The sequence below is a fragment of the Schistocerca cancellata genome, chromosome 5, assembly GCF_023864275.1.
Source record: "Schistocerca cancellata isolate TAMUIC-IGC-003103 chromosome 5, iqSchCanc2.1, whole genome shotgun sequence".
Classification (NCBI taxonomy): Eukaryota; Metazoa; Arthropoda; class Insecta; order Orthoptera; family Acrididae; genus Schistocerca; species Schistocerca cancellata.
Window position 1 is genome coordinate 229,714,261 of NC_064630.1, and position 18,672 is coordinate 229,732,932.

At 42.4% G+C, this 18,672-nt stretch overlaps 1 protein-coding gene across 5 annotated transcripts in view; it reads right to left on the reverse strand.

Moving 5' to 3' along the window:
- Positions 1-18,672, reverse strand: part of LOC126187663 (uncharacterized) — a 112,763-nt gene that overhangs the window by 40,129 nt on the left and 53,962 nt on the right. The window contains exon 5 of one of the 5 annotated variants that reach the window (XM_049928886.1): positions 7,584-8,254. The exons of the other annotated variants lie outside the window; for them this stretch is intronic. Within the exon in view, the coding sequence (XP_049784843.1) occupies positions 8,200-8,254 (55 nt within the window). The 3' untranslated portion in view covers positions 7,584-8,199. Of the gene's footprint in view, positions 1-7,583; positions 8,255-18,672 lie in introns of those variants that run through there. 5 annotated transcript variants of the gene reach the window in all.

Sequence of the window (18,672 nt, forward strand, 5' to 3'; positions counted from 1 at the left end):
AAAAGCTGAAAATACGTCTGTACTGGGTACTGATCGATTTTATGTCGAGTTCTTACATACCACTTAAATCTAGGTATGTATAAAAAGATTAATATACATTGTCATACTGAATGTATTTTGACAACACTGAAAGTAAATTAATAAATAAGCAGGTAAAATTTTCTATTAAAAGAGGAAAGAAATGGAGTAGATTCTTCATACCTTTTACTTGGGAATGGTCAACAAACTGGTGGAGCATTTGCCTTGACATACAATATCCAAATGCTCAGCATACTTGAAAACACAGCTGAAGAGACTGGAGTGCCTACTATAACACAGATGCCCAGCATCTAAGAGGTGTATTCAAAAAGTAAAGGGAATTTTCATTTTTCTTAGAGTATCTTTATTTGTTCATCAATGTCAACATTGTCGCCCTAGATGTTATACTCTTGCACCAGCACTTTTTTGCAATCTTGGAAGCATTTGTGGAACTCAGCTTTTGTTATGGTGTTCAGCTCCTTCAGTGATTCTGTTTCTGTTTTATCAACAGTGGCAAAATAATGTCCTTTCATTGTTCTCTTCAGCCTCAGGAACAGAAGGAAGTTGTAAGAGACCCTGTTCAGGGAATATGATGGCTGAGGCAATGTAACTGTCGTTTTCTGCAGGGGGGGAAAAAAATTATCGTCACAATCAACCACTGAGGCAAGAGTGGGAGCATTATCGTGATGCTATTTCCACGAGTGGTTTAGCCACAATTCTGGTCTTTTCTTCAGACTGTCACGCAAACAATGCCTAACTCCAAGGTAGTATTTGTTATCAACTGTGCGATCATAAGGCAGGAACACTTTCTAGAACCATTGTCTTTACTTCTTCTACATGTCGTCATTAACTGATGTACTAGGGTGTTCAGGGCGGTTGTAGTCTTCAATGTCTTCTCGACCCTCTTTGAAACATTTATACCACTCAAACTCTTGTCTTACTCGTAATGGATCCATAAGGAGCCATATTCAACATTTTGTATGTGTTGTTGCACATTATTCCATTTTTCAAGCAAAAATTTAATGCATATTCTGTGATCCATCTTTTCTGAATGTAAAAATTCACTGAGCACTTGAAAACACATATAACCCTTCAGACTGTCAACAATAAACTAAATATTCAAAATGGCTGAAAGTGCCAACACACATCAGGAACATGTGCACCAACAATATTAAAAAAATTGAAAATCTGAAGTACAAAGACTGCAAAATTAAAAAAATTCCCGTTACTTTTTGATAACACCTTGTTTGTTCCTGAAATCCGAAGATTCAGACTGCCAAATCTTTTCTCGCAGAGTAAACCCGCATTGTATGATGGATGGTAGTGGCAGAATAGTTGCAATCTTCTACAAACACTCCTCCTCTAAATTTACTCAACAGGGCTTCATAACAACAACCAGCATGTTTTACACTTTTGGAAGTGATATACCAATCTGTCATGGTCCTAGCAAGACACCTCTACATTTGTTCAGTTCCTACTATACTGTCAACTTGATAGGACACCAAACACTGGATAAGTGCTTTACAACTGTTTGCACTACCGTTTCGTATGCCATTCTTTCGATAGGACACTACACTTTCCCAGAAAAGTTAAGGAATCATTGTGCCTTAAGGCACCATAATCTCCAATTCTGTTTGGAGAATTGCCTCGTGTAGTGGATTTTATTGGTAACATGTGACTAAGTGTGTGCAGTGTTGTGTAATCAACAAAAATGACTACCATGAACAATGTTTCTGAAAGTGATTTGTGCACCAAGAGTAATACTATTGAATCAAATAACTCTACATAATGACCCCCCACCCCCCAGTCAATGCCATGAACGAATACTATGGTTTGTACCATGTGACTATAAGTCACTTGAAACTGATAATGGAAAAATAGAAATTCCACCACCCCAAAGGCGATTAGTTTTAGTCATTTCTGACAACAATCATTTGTTGCAGTTACAGTGCTACTCATGCATAATGAATAAAAGTTTTACTTTACTGATTCCCTGAAACTAAGAGTCATGTACTGCAGTTGTAATTTGGGCTAGTTAAAAACCATGACAGACATGACTGATGAATATCTGAAGAAAATTTGAAGTCTCTGGTTTCAGCCTATAATTCTAGTTTTCTAATTGTTAGCTGCAGCTATTACATAGTCATCTCAGCACTACAAGATGAACAAAAACAATATTGTTAATGGTCATTCTAAGAAGGGTAAAGTTTAACATAATAGCCTGAGGGGCACCTTTCTCTTGATTATGTTGGCCTATAAGTATGTCAAGAACCCAAGCAGGCACACAAATGCCTAATTTGTTTGAAATGGAAGGTGTATAGCATAGCACATTGTTTACCAGGCACAGTGGCAATTTCTCGTGAAGTTTAGCAGACGAACAACTGGTGCCTATGTGCGTACGTATGTATGTATGTGCAGTTTGTTGAAGTTATGCTTTTAGTTGATTCACATGCAATAATATCTCCAGATTCCATAGAAAGCACACTGAAATCTATAGATGATTACAGATGAAAAATAATTTGCAACACCATTTCTAAAGATTATTTGAATAAAAATTTAAGATGTGATGCCCTGAGTGCCAAATATTAGCTTGATTTGGCAAGTACTAAAAAGATGAAGTCGTCTTCTAAGAAATTATTGTGAAGAACAAAGTAAGTCTAAGTAGGGGAAGAAAAGTAGCAGCCTGAAAATTACAAGTGAAAACTTTATGAATATTCATGCTATGGAGGCTTTATAGCACAGCAATTATAGAGTCTGACATCTGAACAGAAGATGACCTATCAGAAACTGAAATGAAATACAGAGGACGCAAAAATTACCAGTTTGGAAAAAGTAACCTCAATTATAGTGGATTCTGAGGTCCATCACATTCCTGAATGATAAAATATAAATGATGCAATGAAAGTAAACTAAACTCCACATCATGGAACTCCAGGTTGGAATATCAACAATATTAGAAAAGATGGATTGCTACTCACCACAAAGATGACATGTAGCATTGCAGACAGACATAACAGAAAAACTATTTCACATTTAGCTTTCTGCCAAAGCCTTCTTCATTCACAGAAGCATGCACACCTCATACACACGACTGCCATATCTGGCAGCTCCGAGCGGAATGCAACTGTCACGTTGAAACAAAATCAGCAATCTGGAAGGGCAGGGAAAGGAGAGGGATAGCAGAGTACATCCCCGTCACCCTCTTTGCGTGCTGCATTCTGCAAAGCATCCCCCCCCCCCTTACCCTGTTCCCTTCCTTTCCTGCTCTTCCCCCTCCTCCCGATGCTACGCCCTGACGATCTTGCTATGCCTCCATTTCGTCCTTGCGTGCTCCGCTAGACAGTGTGCTTCTCTCCCCCCATCTGTACTAAGTTATCCCTCCCCCTCCCTGCCCAGTCGAAGTTTTTGTTCAGTGTGACAGCTGCATTCCTGTCTAAGCTGCTGGAGATGGTCGTCTCGTGTGTGTGTGTTTTGCCCTCTCATCTTTTCTGAATAGCCGAAAGCTAAAAGTGTAACGTCTTTACGTTATACCTATCTGCAAGTATATGTACCATCTTTATGGTGAACAGCAATCTATCCTTTTCCTAATATTGTTAACCTTCATGTAACTACTAAGAACCTTCCTAAGTATTTCTCAGTATAAGGAATAATAACATAAATACATCAGTTTGAAATGCAAAACAAACAGCTAAAATTGAGCTGCAAGTTGCTGGCTGCCAGTAAACAAAATGCTATTTCCAGCCTTATTGCTGCAGGAATTGCATTATGTGCAGTGTGTCTTGACTGCACTCCACAAAGGACATTGCCTTGAAGCACTGACACTGCAGGTGGAGAGGCCTGAGGGCAAGTGTGAAGCTGAGGGCTATGCCAGCTGTAGCGCAGCTAATAAATGTGTCTCCCATGTGAGGCAGGTGTCAGTAGACAAATCTGATTAAGCCTGTCCTCACAATGCGTCGTATCTTCCCACTTCCATTTCCATAGTCTATCCTCAATTCCCTAGGTGCCTAAGCCAAGGTGTGGTGCGATGTGTTCCATACCAAGGGGTACGTAGCACATGAAAAGATGCATCATGAATGGAGCGTCAGGGGTACCATATGATCTTCCGAAGTAATTATCCTTCCACCAAGTGAGATTCGGCCGGTACCAGACTTGATATATCCCCAATTCTCATGGGACCAAAATGGATGACACAAAAGTTGAACTTGATGAGGCCTCAAACATCCACGTATCGGGGCTGGAAGGGGGGCTGGAGGGGGAGGGAGGGAGGGAGGGAGGGAGAGGAGTCGGAGGGGGGAGGGAGGGAGAGGAGTCGGAGGGGGGAGGGAGGGAGAGGAGTCGGAGGGGGGAGGGAGGGAGAGGAGTCGGAGGGGGGAGGGAGGGAGAGGAGTCGGAGGGGGGAGGGAGGGAGAGGAGTCGGAGGGGGGAGGGAGGGAGAGGAGTCGGAGGGGGGAGGGAGGGAGAGGAGTCGGAGGGGGGAGGGAGGGAGAGGAGTCGGAGGGGGGAGGGAGGGAGAGGAGTCGGAGGGGGGAGGGAGGGAGAGGAGTCGGAGGGGGGAGGGAGGGAGAGGAGTCGGAGGGGGGAGGGAGGGAGAGGAGTCGGAGGGGGGAGGGAGGGAGAGGAGTCGGAGGGGGGAGGGAGGGAGAGGAGTGATAAGGGTAATGGTTATCCCACACAGATCGGCCGCCAGCAGTGCGCCTCGGCGACAAAGAAGACGGCCGAGGGCGATTTCCGCCAGGTGGTGCTGTAGATGAGACATGCCGTGGCGGAGAAGGAGAGGAACTGGGTTTCTTATTAGCCTTCTTGGAAATATGATGTTTAGATGAAGGAGGAACTGACGGTCGTGAAGTTGGGGTATGTAAAAAATCTTCATGAGTATGCTCTTTTTTCGAAGTCTTGGTTTCTGACTTTTGGGCTCGAGATTTAGCAGAACCCGATGAAGGGTGAGCCGTAGAGTGGGCAGGCGAAAGTGGTGAGGTTGAACGGGTGATCTTTGCGCTGGCTGATCTAACGACCATGGCATTAAAGGTGAGGTCGCAAGTCTGCGTGGCCGCCTCCTTTGTTGGCCGAGGAGAAGCAAGGACAGTGCTGTATTTTCCTGTCTGAGGCACGGTCGACTGGCGAATAATTTTCAAGCAGAAAGGTCGACACCTTTTCCTTCACTCTGATTTCCTGGATGAGCTTTTCGTCTTTAAAAATGGGGCAATCTCGAGGGGAAGCAGCGATGTCACCCATACAGTTGATGCAGCGAGGGGATGGAGTGGACAAGCACCCTCATGGGCATCCTTGCCACATGTAACACATTTGGCCGGATTGGAACAGGACTGGCTGGTGTGATTGAACCGCTGACACCGATAGCAACGCGTAGGGTTTGGGACGTAAGTGCGAACGGAAATTATCTCATAGCCTGCTTTGATTTTGGACGGGAGTTGAACTTTGTCAAATGTCAAGAAGACAGTGCGGGTTGGAATGATGTTCGTGTCAACCCATTTCATAACTCTATGAACAGCCGTTACGCCCTGGTCAGACAGGTAGTGCTGAATTTCGTCGTCAGACAATCCATCGAGGGAGCATGTGTAAACGACTCCACGCGAGGAATTTAAAGTACGGTGCTGTTCTACCCGGACAGGGAAGGTGTGGAGAAGTGAAGTACACAGCAATTTTTGTGCCTGGAGGGCACTGACTGTTTTTAACAACAAGGTGCCGTTCCGTAATCTGGAACAAGACTTTACAGGACCTGCAATTGCGTCGACACCTTTCTGAATAATGAAAGGGTTGACCGTGGAGAAGTCGTGACCTTCATCAGACCGAGAAACGACAAGGAACTGTGGCAACGATGGAAGAACTGTCTGTGGCTGAGACTCAGTGAACTTATGCTTGTGAGCAGACATAGTGGAAGGTGAGGAAACCATTGTGGAAGAATCCCCCATGATTACCGGCGTCTCCGATGGCGCGCTTCTGCCTTGTGGGGGCCCTCTCTGAGGGCACTCTAAGAAAGGAGGATGGTGGATACACAAGGACAGTGCATGAGATGCTAGATGTGCTCCTCAAGACTCACTTGCCTCCATGCACACTGGCAGATATCACAGACCAAGATTCAGCCCCTTGGAGGTACTGGATTACAAGCAACCAAAGGGAGAAAAGGGAATCTGCCAAAGAATGTGTTGAATTAATAATAATAATAATAATAATAATCATCATCATCATCATCCAGTGAGCAATGGGGATGTTTCTACCATCCAAGTCTCCAGGCCTGGATGGAATCTTTCTGGCACTGCTGCAGCAAGAATGAGAGGGATTAATCAGATGCCAGCGAGAAATAATAATACGAAGGCGAAGGACATTAGACAGATTAGTCTGTCCTCTCTCCTGAAGACATTAGAAAAAACTTATTAATATGAATGTTAGGGAAAGAAGTGTAACTGAAGTTTTTCTATGTGAGAATCAACATGCTTATCACCCACGCAAGCCATGCGAAACTATACTTCACCAACTTATTGGGAAATATTGAAAAAAGCTCTACACTGTCAGGAAACTGTTCTCTGCATCTTCTTGGGTATTGAGGGGGCTTTTAGTGGTATGACCTTCGAATCCATGATTAGAACTGCAGAAGAGCATTGCATTAAGACCACTGTGTCTAGATGGACTATGGCCACGCAGAGTACACAAATGGTAGAAGCCACCACAATGGATGAGAAAACTGATGAACACCACCAGAGGATGTCCGTGATGTGTTCTCCCCCACCACTATGGAACATAGTGGTGCATTAAAGAGTTACTTTTGCAATGATATGCAGATGATTTAGTCACAGTAATACTTAGCAGGTGACAATGGCACAATGTACTCTGAACATCACACAAACTTGTATAGGAAACAGGATCTAAGGATCAGTCCCATAAAAACTGTTCTAGTATCATCCACAAGAAAGTATATCCCCGGACACACAGGGGAATTTTAGTCTTTCACAAAATTATACCCATCAGAGGGTGTAGTGACGTACCCACGGTTAACCCTGGAATGTGAAACTAACGGGGACCCCTTACAACAAATGAGGATTTATGACAACTACCCCGAGATAAAATTGCAGTATCACCCTCTTTTCACTATGTTTAATCTGATTTTTGGCTATGAATTATGAGAGTCACGTTTCCCAAATAGTTACACTATATATCGGTGCATTTGCTCGATCTCCTGTGTTTCCAAATTCGTCCATAATGTAAGAATAATTTTGCAAATTTCTGCAAGTTAATGTTGTGCTACAAAAATTAGTTATCCTACAGATTCTATTTTACATAAATTATGAAAAAATGCCAAACAATTCTGATATTTTCCAAAATACTATTTAAGTAATTGTTCATGAAAATTATTTATTCAGCAGGTAGAAAATTATTGTTATGTTTTAAAAACACTCTTAACTTTTCATAAATGCATTCACATGGCAGAAAAACTAATATTTATTGTCTTACAAAAGTGGGATACAGTAATTAGAAATTTCAAAAGTTATACTCTATAATTGTTTAAAATAATCTATGTTACTAATTTTCTTCTTACAGTTTTGTAAACTTCAAAAGCTGTAGCTTTAGTTGAATTACTCAATATTGAAAAACACGAAGTCAACATAGGTATTATTTTGAACTTTTACCAGAGTATTTGGAAACAGTATGCTGCTTGATATTTTATTTTGGTACATAAGCTTATTTTGGCTTTAATGCCTTCATCAGTACATGTCCTGACATTGTCAATGGACATATGTCAACTATGAGTAAACCATTACCACTGTCTGTAGTAGTTGGTTGTAATATTTTCAGCAATGTTCCGAAGCTGTTCGATAATTTGCTGTTGTACATATAACATGTTTTTATTGAACAGCTAAAAAATGTTGCTGAAAATAATATAACAACAACTACAGATAGCAATAATGGTTCATTCAAAGTTGTGATGTGTTCATCTATGTCAGGGCACATACTGATGAAAGCAATAAAGCTGAACTAAGCTTGTATACCAAAATAAAAGTCAAGCAGATTACTGTTTTCCAATTTTCTGCACAATATAAGCTGCAGGTCCCATAATAAAGAAATCAACTTTTACCATTTCCAGACCATACCAGAAGGTCATTTCTAATACACAGAAACAAAACTTGTGCCGATTCAGGTAATCCAAGAACAGTCATTGATGAGATGACATTATGCAACTTGTCCATCAAGTGTGTGTCCTTTGTCTAAATCTGTAGTTGCCGGCCTGTATGTGTATATTGTTTTTAACTTTAAAACATGCTCTCTGTGAAATGCGATTATCATGAAAAACGTGCACTTATGGAGAAACATTTTTTAGTATAAAAGGAGTGTGTATTGTAAATCTGAAATAAAACATTTTACAGTGTTATCAGGAAAAAGCTTCTTTACTATGATATATAAAACCCAGGACTTCTATTCCATCACTAGACAAAGAAAGTAACGGATCTCAAATTTGGAACTACCACAAAGATGAGAATAAAATTTTATTCATACTATTATTGTTGTATGAAATTTACATTATGTTGTCCTTTTCTTGTGAGGTTAATCATGTACTCAAATACTAGTGTGTAGTGCTAGAAGAGTACATAATTCAGATTCAATAATGGCAATGTCTCAGATGAGACATTATACGTGGATGTTCGGTCCAGCTTGTAAAGAAGATAATATAATTTTGCGTTTCAGACAGAAGAAGAAAAATTGTATTATGAAATTTGTGTAACAAAGTCAGCGGCATGAGAGTGAAAATACTGGAAATACACTCCTGGAAATTGAAATAAGAACACCGTGAATTCATTGTCCCAGGAAGGGGAAACTTTATTGACACATCCCTGGGGTCAGATACATCACATGATCACACTGACAGAACCACAGGCACATAGACACAGGCAACAGAGCATGCACAATGTCGGCACTAGTACAGTGTATATCCACCTTTCGCAGCAATGCACGCTGCTATTCTCCCATGGAGACGATCGTAGAGATGCTGGATGTAGTCCTGTGGAACGGCTTGCCATGCCATTTCCACCTGGCGCCTCAATTGGACCAACGATCGTGCTGGACGTGCAGACCGCGTGAGACGATGCTTCATCCAGTCCCAAACATGCTCAATGGGGGACAGATCCGGAGATCTTGCTGGTCAGGGTAGTTGACTTACACCTTCTAGAGCACGTTGGGTGGCACGGGATACATGCGGACGTGCATTGTCCTGTTGGAACAGCAAGTTCCCTTGCCGGTCTAGGAATGGTAGAACGATGGGTTCGATGACGGTTTGGATGTACCGTGCACTATTCAGTGTCCCCTCGACGATCACCAGTGGTGTATGGCCAGTGTAGGAGATCGCTCCCCACACCATGATGCCGGGTGTTGCCCTGTGTGCCTCGGTCGTATGCAGTCCTGATTGTGGCGCTCACCTGCACGGCGCCAAACACGCATACGACCATCATTGGCACCAAGGCAGAAGCGACTCTCATCGCTGAAGACGACACGTCTCCATTCGTCCCTCCATTCACGCTTGTCGCGACACCACTGGAGGCGGGCTGCACGATGTTGGGGCATGAGCGGAAGACGGCCTAACGGTGTGCGGGACCGTAGCCCAGCTTCATGGAGACGGTTGCGAATGGTCCTCGCCGATACCCCAGGAGCAACAGTGTCCCTAATTTGCTGGGAAGTGGCGGTGCGGTCCCCTACGGCACTGTGTAGGATCCTACGGTCTTGGCGTGCATCCGTGCGTCGCTGCGGTCCGGTCCCAGGTCGACAGGCACGTGCACCTTCCGCCGACCACTGGCGACAACATCGATGTACTGTGGAGACCTCACGCCCCACGTGTTGAGCAATTCGGCGGTACGTCCACCCGGCCTCCTGCATGCCCACTATACGCCCTCGCTCAAAGTCCGTCAGCTGCACATACGGTTCACGTCCACGCTGTCCCGGCATGCTACCAGTGTTAAAGACTGCGATGGAGCTCCGTATGCCACGGCAAACTGGCTGACACTGACGGCGGCGGTGCACAAATGCTGCGCAGCTAACGCCATTCGACGGCCAACACCGCGGTTCCTGGTGTGTCCGCTGTGCTGTGCTTGTGATCATTGCTTGTACAGCCCTCTCGCAGTGTCCGGAGCAAGTATGGTGGGTCTGACACACCGGTGTCAATGTGTTCTTTTTTTCCATTTCCAGGAGTGTAATTTGGCCGTAACCAAGAAGAGAACAATGTGGTCTAATTTTTCTTAACAATGAATAAAAATACCAACAGAACACTTTCAAGCTAAGTGCAGAGGAGGGAGGATACATACATGACATTTTATTTGTGTGTTTGGTGTGTGGAATATTGAACATTATGTGGTAGCACGTATCATCTGATTACAAGTTCAGAAACTACATATACGACACATTCAATGCATAATTGAGCATAAATAAAAATGGGGGATTATTTAACACTAAACAAAATGGTGATTGTTGCTGTTGGAAAACTACTTGAAAATTTGACGAGGTATCAAAATAAAGCAGTGGGGGGGGGGGGGGGGGGTCAGGTATGGATCAGGATACAGACAGACTGGAAGGTGATAGACAGCTAAATTGGAAAGATATTTTGGGATTATCAGGTGCGCAAATGAAAGTTTTTAAAGATGAAGTAATTAACAGTCAGGCGAGAACAGTAACCTGCTTAGTGAATAACTCAAAACAACTGACAATAAAATATAAGACAATAATAAATTACAGAAATACTATTTGGAGACTAGAGTAAATGCAAAACCAGTGAAAATAGTATTGTTACCTGAAAGAGAGCATCCAACTGAGTTAACCAGTGATGTTCTAACTGTACAAGGTGAAAACATGATAAGTAGTGCGACATCAGAATCAAACAGTGCATGTGTTGACATCATCAATCATATGCTAACCCGTTATTCAAAACAGTGAAACTTCAGAGTGTAATTATAAAACAGTTGTCAGGAAAACATTTAGAAGTAGGAGTGAATTAAAAGCAGAACTGTATATTGAGAACATCTGTATGACAAGGGATTACTGTATCTTTTATGTTGACTTAGACTCACAATAATATGACTTTGCCTTGGTAGGTTTCTGTGAAAGTTTTTACTTGAGTAGTGGTTTGAAAAATTAAAAACTGCACTGCATACAAGCACATGCAAAGACAGTGTTGCCAGTAAAATTATTAGGCACAAATGCACAGAAAATTCATTTAAAAGAAAGTACTGGCACTGGCTGAAGTATAGCAATTATATTAAGGGTGTGTGTGTGTGTGTGTGTGTGTGTGTGTGTGTGTGTGTGTGTGTGTTTGTGGGGGGCCAAAAGCTTTATTTGTGCCAGTGTTTCTTGTGCCAGTCTTTCTTGTGCCTATATGTGACTCAGTATCTCCGCTATATGGCGAGTAGCAACTTCCCTTATCATAATATCATTACATTCCATCCTGGATTTTCCACTGTTTAATTATACTAAGGAGACTTTTATATCTGAAGTATTATGAAGATCATAGGGTTATGTGAAGGTGATGGAAATTTATTTTGTGATATTCATGGTATTACGATGAGGTTTACACAGTTTTATAGGAGCTATTGGGATTAAGTTTTGTGATTTATTCTGAGGTGTTTATGGTATTTATAATGAGATATGGAAACTATGATGATATTAGGATGGTGATGTATGAGGGACTTACTGGTGTTATGGTTTTAGAGAACGTGTAAGGTGACTTATTCAATCCACTGAACCAAAATTTTCGTCTGTGGTTATGTTTATGATTTTTATCACAAGGTTTCTGTGGATCCAACATATTTGTGGTATCTGAATTTCCATTGACAATTTTATTATAATGACATAATATTGGGATGAGAAAATTATTATTATGATCAGTGTCGAATATTGAACATTATGTGGTAGCACGTATCATCTGACTGCAAGTTCAGAAACTACGTATACGACACATTCAATGCATAATTGAGCATCAATAAAAATGGGGGATTATTTAACACTAAACAAAATGGTGATTGTTGCTGTTGGAAAACTACCTGAAAATTTCATTGTTGTGATGTAATTGAAGTAAACAAACTTTTGAGTCAAGCTGGCTGTTCCATAATACACTGAGAAAGTCTGAAAAATTACTTTGTGATTATTTAAATATACTGTATTAGGAAAATATAATGTAATTGTATAGATAAAAAAAAGTACCAAGCGGCAGAAGTAGAGCACACATATATAAAACGATTTTACGTATGCAAGCTTTTAGAGCCAGTGCCCCCCCCCCCCCCCCTCCTGGTAGAAGGGGAAGGAAGAGGGGTGAAGGAAAAGGACTTGAGAGGTTTAGGAAAAGGGGTAGAGTTCGGAAAAGTCAGCCCAAACGCCGGGTCCAGGGAGACTTACTGGACGGGATGAGAAAGAAAGACTGAGTGACAATCAGTCTTTCCTTCTCATTCCATCCAGTAAGTCTCCCCTGACTCGGGGTTTGGGCTGACTTTTCCAAACTCTACCCCTTTTCCTAAACCTCTTGTCCTTTTCTTCCACACTTCTTTCTTCCCCTTCAACCTTACTGCCAGGAGAAGCCATTAGCTCCAAAAGCTTGTGTACGTAAAATCTTTTTTTCTATGTTTATTCTCCAGTTGCCGCTTGGTGAGTATTTTTTATCTATCTGACTATATTAAACTGTCAAAATTTGATTGTTTTCTTTGTTGCATTAGGAAAACGGGAATATTTTGCACTTTTTTCAGTAACGCTGAATAAGGTATGTTCAATTTGTGCAGGCTTAAGTCTTGAGTCGTGTGAGCGAGTTGCATTTGCGCACTAGTGTATGCGCTTTGTGTGTGTGTGTGTGTGTGTGTGGGGGGGGGGGGGGGGGGGCGGTTGACAAATGCCAAAAGTTTTAATTGTGGAAGTCTTCGTGTTGGGCCTATCTGCAACTAAGCATCTCCACTATATAGTGAGTAGCAACTTTCCTACTCATACTATTGTTACATCCCGTCTTAGATTTTCCATTGTTTGATTTCTTTTGATTTAAGGTTGTTTTTGGATACCTGAAACACAGTAAACGTTTAACTTCTCCACAAAGAGCTCGGAAAGTCAAATTTCATAATTCCGATACCAGGCCATCACTGGTTGAGCCTCTGAGATAAGTATATGAAACAGAGTTTAGATCTGCAGCATGGAAAGGAAAATAGTACTGCAAAGTCTCAGGGACACGAGTTCACCATGAAGTTGTCACAAAACAGTTTAAACACCTTCTGTGGGTAGGTGGGGACAGGGAGTGAAGATGAAGGTAATCTTGTATGGAAAATGAGACAAATAAGCGATAATCTAGACAAAGAAGAACAGCAGATGTGACTGTATCTTGTGAGTCCACACTATCTACTAGTGATCGGTCCTATGAACAATATCCTCATGACATCCCTGCAGACCAGTCCAAGTATTTCCAGGAGGTAAGTCCACAATGGGTGCATAGCACTGCTGAGTCTGTAACACCAAATGTCATGTGCTATAATCAAGGATGATCTGGCACTATTTACTAGATGACGTTAACAGGTAGTAGAATGTGTGCAATGAAACCCATGATGATGTGGTAAGTTCCACATCCATGTATCGTCTACCACCTCCTGGAATGATAATGCCTGCCACTTCAGATTATATATATATCTCCCTTAAAACCCACATCCTTTCATCTTTCCCTCTCCTTCCCTCTTTCCTGACGAAGCAACCGTTGGTTGTGAAAGCTTGAAATTCTGTGTGTGTGTTTGTGGGTTTTTTATTGTGTCTGTCTACCAGCGCTTTCCCGTTTGGTAAGTCATGGAATCTTTGTTTTTAATATATTTTTTCCATGTGGAACGTTTCTTTCTATTTTATTTATATCATTAATTTGAACCCAACAATTATGTTTGTTTTTGTCACTGTTGCATTTCGAAATCTTTTCTGTCATCTTACTTTCTCTTTTTGTTTGTACAAGTAGTTTCACTTTGTATTCATCTTCCCTTTTTTCCGTAATCTACCATACATTTTACCCTGCCTAAATATACTCAATAATACATAATTTACTTCCAAACCATAACCTAAAAATTTATAACGCTTTCAACGTTACCGCTGCTATAAAATCCACTGTTCCCAGTTTACAAACATTTCGTGTAAACTTGTGAATACTAGTTCACAGCTTCAGCTCCTTTCACCCATTAAACAACCATTTCAGCTATTTCCAACAACTTTCATTTTATTTCCATTCCCGTTTTTTCCCACATAACCGAACATTTTTTAGCAGCTTCCCACAGGTTTAAACGTTATTATTTCTTCGTCAGACAATTGTTAGCCTCATTTTCATAATCTGCCAGTACATAACCAGTCCTTCGGATACATTTACACACAGTTTTTTCGAAATTTTCCAGAATTTCTCCACCCTTACGTGTTTTGGAGGCAATACAACTATCAAACCTTTGTACCCATCGCTGTTCACCAACCTTAGTTCAGCATAGGATCAACATAGCTCATCTCAAACCAACACCTTTTCAACTTTTTTCACATCTTTATCTCTCCCTATATATTTTTATTTTCACTTTAGCCTCATGTTACCCTTTCCACCTTCTAATACCATGTCACTCTCACAACATCCCTACAACGACCCCATTAAATTTTATTTACATTCCCTCCACAAACATGCCTCCACCCTAGCCAGATTACGCTCCCATATTTTATTTACTCAGGCTTGTCTGATATTTGGCATTACCCCCAAAGGCCTCACACTTAAAGTTCCCATCTCTGGCTGTAATCCTTCTTTCCATCAGTCCCTATACCAGTTCCAAACTGCACAATCCATAGCCCTCACCCGCCTAATCCTTCACCTACACATCGACTCAGCCAATGAACACACCCGTCAACTCCTATCCCTAATCAAAGTCCTCAATCTTTCCTCTCCCACATCCACACCAGCTGTTGAGAGCATCCTCCTACAGGCCAACCGCAAATTAGAACAGCACCTCCAGAAAGGCAACTCACTCACCCTCCACAACCTTTCCAACAAACCTCAACATCCTCTCATTGCACACAGACCCAGTCTCTCCCATCTACTCACAGTAGTTAACCTTTCCTCCAAACCACTCTCCCAATCCGAAACCTCTGTCCTATCCAAAGGCCTCACCTTCAGCCCCACTCCCAGATTCAACCAAACTGCCCTTGTCAAAGATTTACTGTCCTACACTCAGAGTCTCTGCTGGAAATATCACTTTGCCACGAAGAAAAATAATCCTCATCCCACTCCTAATGATCCAACTCTCCAAGACGCTATCCAAATTGAACCCTGCCTGGAACAGTTCCGTCCTCCATCACAGTAGGACCCACCTCCTCTTCCTCAAAATTACCCTCTCGAAACCTTCCAGGAATTTCTCACTTCCAGCCTTGCCTCTCAACCTTTCTTGAAAAACCTTAATCCTGCTCCCAACATCACCACAGCCGAAGCCCAGGCTATCCGTGATCTGAAAGCTGACCGATCCATCATCGTTCTTCCGGCTGACAGGGGTTCCACGACAGCGGTACTTGATCGTCGGGAGTATGTGGCTGAGGGACTGTGTCAGCTTTCAAACAACACTACATACAAAGTTTGCCGAGGTAATCCCATTCCTGATGTCCAGGTGGAGCTTCAAGGAATCCTCAGAACCTTAGGCCCCCTACAAAACCTTTCACCTGACTCCATCAACCTCCTGGCCCCACCGACACCTTGCACTCCTACCTTCTACCTACTTCCTAAAATTCACAAACCCAAACATCCCGGCCGCCTCATTGTATCTGGTTACCAAGCCCCCACAGAACTTATCTCTGCCTATGTAGATCAACACCTTCAACCCATTACATGCAGTCTCCCACCCTTCATCAAAGACACCAACCACTTTCTCGAACGCCTGGAATCCTTACCCAGTCTGTTATCCCCGGAAACCATCCTTGTAACCATTGATGCCACTTTCCTATACACAAGTATCCCGCACATCCAGGGCCTCGCTGCAATGGAGCACTTCCTTTCACGCCGATCACCTGCCACCCTACCTAAAACCTCTTTCCTCATCACCTTAGCCAGCTTCATCCTGACTCACAACTTCTTCACTTTTGAAGGCCAGACATACCAACAATTAAAGGGAACAGCCATGGGTACCAGGATGGCCCCCTCCTATGCCAACCATTTTATGGGTCGCTTAGAGGAAGCCTTCTTGGTTACCCAGGCCTGCCAACTCAAAGTTTGGTACAGATTTATTGATGACATCTTCATGATCTGGATTCACAGTGCAGAAGAACTCCAGAATTTCCTCTCCAACCTCAACTCCTTTGGTTCCATCAGATTCACCTGGTCCTACTCCAAAACCCGTGCCACTTTCCTTGACGTTGACCTCCATCTGTCCAATGGCCAGCTTCACACATCTGTCCACATCAAACCCACCAACAAGCAACAGTACCTCCATTATGACAGCTGCCACCCATTCCATACCAAACGGTCCCTTCCCTACAGCCTAGGCCTTCGTGGCAAATGAATCTGCTCCAGTCCTGAATCCCTGAACCATTACACCAACAACCTGAAAACAGCTTTCGCATCCCACAACCACCCTCCTGACCTGGTACAGAAGCAAATAACCAGAGCCACTTCCTCATCCCCTCAAACCCAGAACCTCTCACAGAAGAACCCCAAAAGTGCCCCACTTGTGACAGGATACTTCCCGGGACTGGATCAGACTCTGAATGTGGCTCTCCAGCATTGATACGACTTCCTCAAATCCTGCCCCGAAATGAGATCCATCCTTCATGAAATCCTCCCCACTCCACCAAGAGTGTCTTTCCGCCATCCACCTAACCTTCGTAACCTCCTGGTTCATCCCTATGAAATCCCCAAACAACCTTCCCTACCCTCTGGCTCCTACCCTTGTAACCGCCCCCAGTGTAAAACCTGTCCCATGCACCCTCCCACCACCACCTACTCCAGTCCTGTAATCCAGAAGGTGTACACGATCAAAGGCAGAGCCATGTGTGAAAGCACCCACGTGATTTACCAACTGACCTGCCTACACTGTGACGCTTTCTATGTGGGAATGACCAGCAACAAACTGTCCATTCGCATGAATGGACACAGGCAGACAGTGTTTGTTGGTAATGAGGATCACCCTGTGGCTAAACACACCTTGGTGCACGGCCAGCACATCTTGGCACAGTGTTACACCGTCCGTGTTATCTGGATACTTCCCACTAACACCAACCTATCTGAACTCCGGAGATGGGAACTTGCCCTTCAGTATATCCTCTCTTCCCGTTATCCACCAGGCCTCAACCTCCACTAATTTCAAGTTGCCGCCACTCATACCTCACATGTCATTCAACAACATCTTTGCCTCTGCATTTCCGCCTCGACTGACATCTCTGCCCAAACTCTTTGCCTTTTAATATGTCTGCTTGTGTCTGTGTATGTGCGCGCGCGAGTGTATACCTGTCCTTTTTTCCCCCTAAGGTAAGTCTTTCCGCTCCCGGGATTGGAATGACTCCTTACCCTCTCCCTTAAAACCCACATCCTTTCGTCTTCCCCTCTCCTTCCCTCTTTCCTGACGAAGCAACCGTTTGTTGCGAAAGCTTGAATTTTGTGTGTATGTATGTATATATAAAGTCTCTCTCTCTCTCTCTCTCTCTCGGGCTGCGAGTTATGAATTAAAAATTGGTCTAATAAAGTGGAAATGTCCAAAATATGTCAGCAGTGTTATCTCTTTTTCCAGGACTAGCATTTATAGGAAGAGCAAAAGTCGCCCAACTTTACTACTGTGTAGCTCAGTATTATGCTTCTTCCAGCTCAAGCTTTCTTCAGTACATACACCCAACAATCTGGAGCATTCTACCCTGTTTACTGACTCCTGTTCATGTGCTACATCAATTGTTGGTGTAACTGATTGTTGTACGAAACTGAACATAGTGCATTTTTTCAAAGCTAGGGGCACACCATTTTCAAAGAACCACTTAATAATTCTTTGAAATCATCATTTACAATTTCTTCTAGCACTGTATGCAAGAAGTACCAATTGTGCTTCATAAATGTTCAATGGAAGGTAATTTGTGTATGGGGAATAAGAGTGGATGCAAAACTGAACCTTGTAATTTTGTAATTTCTCCCATCACTAAAATTCTCTCTCCTTTCAACATTATTTGGAGTATTCAGCACAAATTTTGCATTCTGTTTGTTAATTATGATTCAAACCAGTTGTGGGGAAAGGTGTCAGTACCATAGAAGATGAGTTTTTCTAAGAGTGTAACTCAAGACTTGTAATATTTGGTGAGTATATTTATAAGTAAAATTTTCAGGAGAGTGACTCATCTGGAATCCAAATTGGGATGTGCTAAGTACATTGTTTCTACTTAAACGTGAGACTACTCTGCACTACTTTAGTGTGTTTTGGAAAGAAGAAGACAGTAAGGAAACTGGATAATAATTATATATAATTCTTTCTTGTCGCTTTTTTATAAAGAGGTTTCAATAGCATATTTTAACGCCTGGAAAAGTTCTCTGTACCACTGAAGCATTATTTGTAAATCACTAAAGACACTAAATTAAAACAACTTTTCAGAGTTCTGTTTGAAATTCTGATCAGTACCGAATGAGCTTTTAGTTGTTATAATATTTATAATTATATCAATTTCAGTGAA